This window comes from Oncorhynchus mykiss, chromosome 9 (genome assembly GCF_057628025.1).
Source record: "Oncorhynchus mykiss isolate SJ-2025 chromosome 9, ASM5762802v1, whole genome shotgun sequence".
Taxonomy (NCBI): domain Eukaryota; kingdom Metazoa; phylum Chordata; class Actinopteri; order Salmoniformes; family Salmonidae; genus Oncorhynchus; species Oncorhynchus mykiss.
The window spans coordinates 73434988-73444898 of record NC_143030.1 but is presented as its reverse complement, the minus strand read 5'-3'; the positions used below and the strand labels follow the sequence as shown (position 1 = coordinate 73444898).

General features: G+C 43.7%; 1 protein-coding gene across 1 annotated transcript in view; it reads right to left on the bottom strand.

Moving 5' to 3' along the window:
• LOC110532746 (carbohydrate sulfotransferase 11) overlaps positions 1–9288 on the bottom strand; it is a 24326-nt gene extending 15038 nt beyond the window's left edge. Inside the window, exon 1 of the mRNA XM_021616867.3 lies at positions 8716–9288. Coding sequence (XP_021472542.2) covers positions 8716–8809 — 94 coding nt within the window. The 5' untranslated portion in view covers positions 8810–9288. The remainder of the gene's footprint in view (positions 1–8715) is intronic.
• Positions 9289–9911: the final 623 nt, after the last annotated feature.

Genomic DNA, 9911 nt, shown 5'->3' with positions numbered 1-9911 from the left:
TTATGGACTCAAATGGGAAATATATAGAAGAAAAAAAACTTTTTCCCAAACACAGTGTGTCTAAACTCTGGTGTCCAAACACCCAGCGTGCCCTCGACCTTCTGTCTGAGGCCAAACTAGGCTCACCCAGCCACATAATAATACACACAGGCACAAACGACCTGAGAGCACTGCAGGAAAGAGTGGCCACAGCACTGAAGAGAGTGATTGAAAAGGCTTCTTCTACTTTCCCCAACGCACAAGTGGTTATCTCCACCCTGCTACCACGAAAAGACTTCCACCCTGCCACAATACAGCGGGTAAATGCAAGTATTTCCCGTGACTGTGCCTCAAAACCAAACGTTTTCCTGGCCCACCACTCCACCCTGGACTTGAACAGCCTCTATGACCAGGTCCACCTCTACAAGGCAGCAGTGCCCACCTTTGCCCGAACTCTAAAGGACATCGCTCTCAAACGTATCCCCAACACTTCACACAGGAGCAACAGATCAATAGACACCCCATCCAGACCAGCGAGACACCCTCCCAGATCTGCAGGACCCCCCCCTGGACCTACACATAGAGGACCCACGCCAAGAGGAATTACATCCAGACCACAGTACACCCAGACACATCCACACCCCCACCCCAACCAATCAACACCCCCCCACGTCAACCATGCCCACACCCCATTTAGGCCCACCCAGGTCAGACCTATGCCACTCCTGCCCACCCCATGCACCCCACCCCCGCAAAGAGGGCCTCAACATGGAAGCCACACATACGCCCAGGTAGTGAGCGGGCAAACAGTCCCAACCCCCACTCTCACACTCGCCGAAGCCAATGGCATGTACCAGATGCTCAGCAGGCTCTGCTCACACTTACTGGCCTGAGGCCAAACCACGACCAACAACATTGGACACTCTATGGAACAAAAAGCCTTCACTATATTATCATGGAATATCCAAGGCCTGAGGTCATCTGCCTTTGGCCTAAAGAGCAGAAACCCGGACTTCACCAAAGAAATCGGTAATACAGACATTGTCATCCTGCAAGAAACCTGGTATAGAGGAGACGGACCCACTGGTTGCCCTCTAGGTTACAGAGAGCTGGTAGTCCCATCCACCAAACTACCAGGTGTGAAACAGGGAAGGGACTCAGGGGGTATGCTAATTTGGTATAGAGCAGACCTAACTCACTCCATTAAATTAATCAAAACAGGAACATTTTACATTTGGCTAGAAATTCAAAAAGAAATTATCCTAACAGAGAAAAATGTCCTCCTGTGTGCTACCTATATCCCCCCACTAGAATCCCCATATTTTAATGAAGACAGCTTCTCCATCCTGGAGGGGGAAATCAATCATTTCCAGGCCCAGGGACATGTACTAGTCTGTGGCGACCTAAATGCCAGAACCGGACAAGAACCTGACACCCTAAGCACACAGGGGGACAAACACCTGCCTGGAGGTGACAGCATTCCCTCCCACATATGCCCCCCTAGGCACAACTATGACAACATAACCAACAAAAACGGGTCACAACTCCTGCAGCTCTGTCGCACGCTGGGTATGTACATAGTCAACGGTAGGCTTCGAGGGGACTCCTATGGTAGGTACACCTATAGCTCATCTCTTGGCAGTAGTACTGTAGACTACTTTATCACCGACCTCAACCCAGAGTCTCTCAGAGCGTTCACAGTCAGCCCACTGACACCCCTATCAGACCACAGCAAAATCACAGTCTACTTAAACAGAGCAATAATCAATCATGAGGCATCAAAGCCAAAGGAACTGAGTAACATTAAGAAATGCTATAGATGGAAGGAATGCAGTTTGGAAACCTACCAAAAAACAATTAGGCAACAACAAATTCAATCCCTTTTAGACAATTTCCTGGGTAAAACGTTCCGCTGTAATAGTGAAGGTGTAAACTTGGCAGTAGAAAATCTTAACAGTATATTTGACCTCTCAGCTTCCCTATCAAATCTAAAAATCTCAAATAGAAAACCGAAGAAAATTAACAATAATGACAAATGGTTTGATGAAGAATGCAAAAATCTAAGAAAGAAATTGAGAAACCTGTCCAACCAAAAACATAGAGACCCGGAAAACCTGAGTCTACGCCTTCACTATGGTGAATCACTAAAACAATACAGAAATACACTACGGAAAAAGAAGGAACAGCATGTCAGAAATCAGCTCAATGCAATTGAAGAATCCATAGACTCTAACCACTTCTGGGAAAATTGGAAAACACTAAACAAACAACAACAAGAAGAATTATCTATCCAAAATGGAGATGTATGGGTAAACCACTTCTCCAATCTTTTTGGCTCTATAACAAAGAATAAAGAGCAAAAACATATACATGATCAAATACAGATCTTAGAATCATCTATTAAAGACTACCAGAACCCACTGGATTATCCAATTACATTGAATGAGTTACAGGACAAAATAAAAACCCTCCAACCCAAAAAGGCCTGTGGTGTTGATGGTATCCTCAATGAAATGATCAAATATACAGACAACAAATTCCAATTGGCTATACTAAAACTCTTTAACATCATACTTAGCTCTGGCATCTTCCCCAATATTTGGAACCAAGGACTGATCACCCCAATCCACAAAAGTGGAGACAAATTTGACCCCAATAACTACCGTGGAATATGTGTCAACAGTAACCTTGGGAAAATCCTCTGCATTATTATTAACAGCAGACTCGTACATTTCCTCAATGAAAACAATGTACTGAGCAAATGTCAAATTGGCTTTTTACCAAATTACCGTACAACAGACCATGTATTCACCCTGCACACCCTAATTGACAACCAAACAAACCAAAACAAAGGCAAAGTCTTCTCATGCTTTGTTGATTTCAAAAAAGCCTTCGACTCAATCTGGCATGAGGGTCTGCTATACAAACTGATGGAAAGTGGTGTTGGGGGTAAAACATACGACATTATAAAATCCATGTACACAAACAACAAGTGTGCGGTTAAAATTGGCAAAAAACACACACATTTCTTCACACAGGGTCGTGGGGTTAGACAGGGATGCAGTTTAAGCCCCACCCTCTTCAACATATATATCAACGAATTGGCGCGGGCACTAGAAAAGTCTGCAGCACCCGGCCTCCCCCTGCTAGAATCCGAAGTCAAATGTCTGCTGTTTGCCGATGATCTGGTGCTTCTGTCACCAACCAAGGAGGGCCTACAGCAGCACCTAGATCTTATGCACAGATTCTGTCAGACCTGGGCCCTGACAGTAAATCTCAGTAAGACCAAAATAATGGTGTTCCAAAAAAGGTCCAGTCACCAGGACCACAAATACAAATTCAATCTAGACACTGTTGCCCTAGAGCACACAAAAAACTATACATACCTTGGCCTAAACATCAGCGCCACAGGTAACTTCCACAAAGCTGTGAACGATCTGAGAGACAAGGCAAGAAGGGCATTCTATGCCATCAAAAGAAACATAAATTTCAACATACCAATTAGGATTTGGCTAAAAATACTTGAATCAGTCATAGAGCCCATTGCCCTTTATGGTTGTGAGGTCTGGGGTCCGCTCACCAACCAAGACTTCACAAAATGGGACAAACACCAAATTGAGACTCTGCACGCAGAATTCTGCAAAAATATCCTCCGTGTACAACGTAGAACACCAAATAATGCATGCAGAGCAGAATTAGGCCGATACCCACTAATTATCAAAATCCAGAAAAGAGCCGTTAAATTCTACAACCACCTAAAAGGAAGTGATTCACAAACCTTCCATAACAAAGCCATCACCTACAGAGAGATGAACCTGGAGAAGAGTCCCCTAAGCAAGCTGGTCCTGGGGCTCTGTTCACAAACACAAACACACCCTACAGAGCCCCAGGACAACAGCACAATTAGACCCAACCAAATCATGAGAAAACAAAAAGATAATTACTTGACACATTGGAAAGAATTAACAAAAAAACAGAGCAAACTAGAATGCTATTTGGCCCTAAACAGAGAGTACACAGCGGCAGAATACCTGACCACTGTGACTGACCCAAAATTAAGGAAAGCTTTGACTATGTACAGACTCAGTGAGCATAGCCTTGCTATTGAGAAAGGCCGCCGTAGGCAGACATGGCTCTCAAGAGAAGACAGGCTATGTGCTCACTGCCCACAAAATGAGGTGGAAACTGAGCTGCACTTCCTAACCTCCTGCCCAATGTATGACCATATTAGAGAGACATATTTCCCTCAGATTACACAGATCCACAAAGAATTCGAAAACAAATCCAAATTTGAAAAACTCCCATATCTACTGGGTGAAATTCCACAGTGTGCCATCACAGCAGCAAGATTTGTGACCTGTTGCCACGAGAAAAGGGCAACCAGTGAAGAACACACACCATTGTAAATACAACCCATATTTATGCTTATTTATTTTATCTTGTGTCCTTTAACCATTTGTACATTGTTAAAACACTGTATATATATATATAATATGACATTTGTAATGTCTTTACTGTTTTGAAACCTCTGTATGTGTAATGTTTACTGTTAATTTTTGTTGTTTTTCACTTTATATTTTCACTTTGTATGTTGTCTACCTCACTTGCTTTGGCAATGTTAACACATGTTTCCCATGCCAATAAAGCCCTTGAATTGAATTGAATTGAGAGACAGAGACAGTGAGAGACAGTGAGAGAGAGAGAGAGAGAGACAGTGACAGAGAGACAGTGACAGAGAGAGAGACAGAGTGACAGAGACAGTGACAGAGACAGAGTGACAGACAGTGAGAGAGAGAGAGAGAGAGAGAGAGAGAGAGAGAGAGAGAGAGAGAGACAGCGAGGCAGAGTGACAGAGACAGTGAGAGACAGTGAGAGAGAGAGAGAGAGTGACAGAGAGACAGTGACAGAGAGAGAGACAGAGTGACAGAGACAGTGACAGAGAGACATAGACAGTGAGAGAGAGAGAGAGAGAGAGAGAGAGAGAGACAGCGAGGCAAAGTGACAGAGACAGTGAGAGAGATAGAGAGAGGTAGAGAGAGAGGGAGAGAGAGAGGACACAAAAGGAGAAGAGGACCAGGTGGGGGGAGGAAAATGGGAAGGTCTTCTAGCCGACAACCACTACAACTCCTACCTCAGGTGTACATATACACCCTCAGTAAACTGCTGGGAAAGTGGGTCAAGAAGACTGAAGCTGAGGCACTCTCAACACAACAAACAAGGTGGTGCAATAGCAAATAACCAACAGCATGAATAAACATTACAATTACGTGTTATGTATTAGTTTATCCTAATTCAGTTCATGAATCAGCTTGTTAAAGCAGTCTCACTAAGTATTTTAGTGCAACAAAAAAGCCTTCCCCCTTCGACATCTCTGTCAGCTCATCTGCTCTACATATCTGTGACAATGACTGTGACTTCCGCTTTGGAGGAATTGCACTGTGCACAGAGAGGGGGAAGTTTCAGTGTTACAAAACAACGTCAAGATTCCAAATGAACCCCTTGTCTATGCACTGGCCAAAGATAAATACACACCAGTACATCACTGGGGCCAAGCTTCCTGCCATCCAGGACCTATATACTAGGCTGTGTCAAAGGACAGGCCCCAAAACTCCAGTCACCCAAGTCACAGACTGTTCTCTCTGCTACCACACGGCAAGCGGTACCGGAGCGCCAAGTCTAGGACCAAAAAGCTCCTTAACAGCTTCTTCCCCCAAGCTATAAGACTGCTGAACAACTAATCAAATGCCTGCCCCTGTCACCCCGCACATTGACTCGGTACCGGTACCCCCGTATAGCCTCGTTATTGTTATTGTCATTTTATTGTGATTTATTTTTTACTTTAATTTATTTAGTAAATATTTTCTTAACACTATTTATTGAACTACATTGTTGGTTAAGGGCTTGTAAGTAAGCATTTTACATTAAGGTACCTGTTGTATTCGGCGCATGTGACAAATATTATTTTATTTGAAATCAGAAGAGTTCTGTTTTTGAAAAAAAGAACCATCTTTTAGCATCTCCTCTCATTATGGAGAAGAGATCACAGGATCCACATTTCATTATTCACTGTAATGTTAGTGACCATATCTGTATAGCATGCCCCCCAGGTACTCAATAAGCAGGATAGAAATGGAATAAAAACAGTGAGCAAGAACACAAACCCAGCAGGTGTAGGCATGGCTGACTCAGCTCTGTGCCAGCGTGGGAATGGGGTTTGGGACAAACACCAAACGTTAGGAACACCTTCCTAACACTAAGTTCCACCAGTGGTGTGCCTGCCACCTACCTCCATACCCCGTTCAAAGGCACTTCAAGTCTTTTGTCTTGCCCATTCACCCTCTGAATGGCACACACACACAATCCATGTCTCAACTGTCTCAAGGATTCAAAATCCTTCTTTAACCTGTCTCCTGCTCTACATTTTTTTTTTTTTTTTTTACATTTAACCTTTATTTAACTTGGCAAGTCAGTTAAGAACAAATTCTTATTTACAATGACGGCCTACTCGGGCCAAAACCAGAAGACGCTGGGCCAATTGTGCACCGCCCTATGGGACTCCCAATCACGGCCGGTTGTGATACAGCCTGGAATCAAGATGCATTGAGATGCAGTGCCTTAGACCGCTGCCCCACTCGGGTGCATACACTGACTGAAGTGGATTTAACAAGTGACATCAATAAGGGATGTTGGTCCATGTCGTGGAAAGAGCAGGTGTTCTTAATGTTTTGTCCACTCAGGGTACAGTATGCCAACCTTGTTTGTTTACTTGACAAGACCCACATGATGCCACAGTGTGTGCGTGTGTGTGTGTGTGTGTGTGTGTTAGTGAAAGTTTAAATCCCTCATTCTTAGCAGATGTCTGGTGGCAGCGTTTGATGAATAAAATAATTAGAAACGATATCTGATAGTGAAGTATTTAAGGTTTAGAACAAGACCAAAATGCCAAAGAGTTGAGAAAGTCTGCTCAGCATGTGGTACTGGGCTCATGCCACTCCACCTAAAATGACGTCTGGACTTCAGCCGAAGACCGTCAGGAGGGAGTATAGACAAACCAAATACATCTGAAGGAGGTTCCGTATGAAAAGTTCCCTCAATGTAACAGTATTTTCACCTGTCACATTGTGAATACATCTGCCCACTATAGGAAAATACACACTTCTGTTAAATTCTCAACTTTCATAATAACTCTAGTGTAAGCAATGACTAATTAATGTGCTCCCCTGGGTCCTGTGCTTCCCTGGGTGTTGGCGGTTCAGCAAAATGCACAATGGGGTCAGAACAATAAGCTCTATTTCTCTTCCTGTCTACTAACACAATGGGACTCTACTGTGTGTGTGTGTGTGTGTGTGTGTGTGTGTGTGTGTGTGTGTGCTGAACGAGGGCATGTGTGTGTTTTACGAGAGGGTTAGTGTGTTCTCAGTGGATGTACCTCATCCAGTCCATATGGGTTTCATGTTAATGCCATCAGCGTTGAAATAAATACTGGCTATGCAAGTCAGCCACAAATAAGGAAATGTGTATGGTTTTAGAAGTTAACCCTTCCGACTTCCTCATATGTTTTGGTTTTAGAAGTTAACCCTTCCGACTTCCTCATATGTTTTACTCATATCACACAGAGTATCTTCGTGTAACTTCTCTGACAACATGAGGGTTTGGGAGGAAAGGAAGGACTGTCACAGACTATATGTTGTCTACAGTATGTGGTCAGAGAAAGAGCAAAGCCCTGACAAGGGCCTCTTCTCTGACGAGAGGCCTGCTATTGGCTGTCACATTTGGCAGGGCTAAAATAGATCTACATTACAGAATAACTAACAATTAGACAAGCCCGGACAGTGCTGTGCCTCTGGCATTGAACCGTACATGTGTAGGAGCCCTGCCGTAAAGCAGATAAACAAGCCCAGACAGTGCAGGTATTAAGAGGAGACGGTTGGAGAGGAAGGATGATTCTGTTCTGATTGTATTCTGTTTAAACTTTTAATGTTTAAACAGAAAGACTCTTATGACATAATGTAATAGCATAGTAGTGTCCCTTCCTCGGTCGCACTTAGTCTTGGAGGCTCTGTAAAATTAAGTATCTGGACTTATTACATCGTTGCTTTCCCATTTCTATGGTAAAACAACAGCATACACACTGTGACATACAAATGTATAGTTCATTTTGAATTATCTCTCTATTAAAACGTAAGACATAACCCAGGAAGGAGGTCAGGTTAGGTTGACCACTCTTTTCACTTCTCTCCTATTTTTAATGTCCCTCGGTATCACTCCACTATGGGTAAATGCTTCCTGTTCCTCTGTCTCTGCCCAGTGGAGAACATGAGAGCTGAGACTGGTCCAAAAGGAACAGGAATGCAGCAGGGTCTCTCAGAGGGGGCTATCACAACATTCCACGGTTCACACTCACAGTGGTCTTATTCATGCCCTGCCATTTACTCCTTTCATTGTGTCCCAGCTCAACACACATGCTAATTTAGAAACCACACCATTATTCAGAGGGGGACACTGTGCAACAGGCAGGGTAGAGATTTGCATCACTTCGGGGTCTTCTTTGGTAGCATCGTGGCACAAACCTACAGCTCGTTTCAGTTAGACATGATGTTTGTGATCTAGACAACTAGGCTAATGAACAACAGCTAACAACGTGTTATACCTAATACCCCAAAACGTCCCTCTACAGGTGCATAGGGACACCATCCCATGGCGGATGTAAGATGATGGTCGACAGTCCACACTTACCTGGCCTTGTGATGTTCTGAAAGTACAATATGACCATGAAAAGTGACCCAACGCATGTCGCCAGGAAAATTCGTCCAACTTTGGGTTTTGTCATCCTGATTCCCCGAGCTGGCAGAGTAGAGCAGAACCCTCTCCCCGAGGTGTCTCATGCGAGGCAGCTCGTCTGATGCGACTTAACGATAGAAGGGAAAGAATGGGCCTTCATGTGGAAAAACTTGGCAGTGATACCGTTATATCAGTCTATTTCTCAATTATTCTATTCGACGAAAAAATGAATAGCCGCGAAAATATATGAACGCGCGAAAGTCGGTTGCCTTTGTAGGAGTTCAGATCAATTATATATTTCAATCATATTTTACGTTCCGCTGAAATTTCTCATCGTCTACAAGTCCCGAGAGAGCCAGATTGTTTCGGAGTTCTCTGATAATCCCCATCGTTCAACAGTTTTCGTTTCGTAAATTTTTTCAACCCAGTCAAACTTCCCGAAACATGGTCGGCGGCTCTGGGGCTATGACGTCACACCCACCCCTAGTACTTTCTTGCGGTGACCGTTACCCATCTGAAGGTTGTCACTAGTTACTACAGCCACAAAGTCAAATTGTATAATAGGTGGGGTTTAGCCATGATGAAGAGTTTGTGGCTGTGGTAACTAGTGACGACCCCAATCTTCCCTGTGACAAATGAATCCAATAATATAGGTCAGGGTTCCCCAACTGGTGGCCCGCGGGCCCCCGAGTTATTTGAGAAGAAGAAAAGTATATATATATACACACTACCATTCAGAAGTTTGGGGTCACTTAGAAATGTCCTTGTTTTTGAAAGAAAAGCACATCTAATTGATCATTAGAAAACCCTTTTGCAATTATGCTAGCACAGCTGAAAACTGTTGTACTGATTAAAGAAACAATAAAACTGTCCTTCTTTAGACTAGTTGAGTATCTGTGGCATTAGCATTTGTGGGTTCAATTACAGGATCAAAATGGCCAGAAACAAAGAACTTTCTTCTGAAACTCGTCAGTCTATTCTTGTTCTGAGAAATGAAGGCTATTCCATGCGAGAAATGCGAGAAATTGCGCTGTGCACTACTCCATTCACAGAATAGCGCAAACTAGCTCTAACCAGAATAGAAAGAGGAGTGGGAGGCCCCGGTGCACAACTGAGCAAGAGGACAAGTACATTAGAGTGTCTAGATTGAG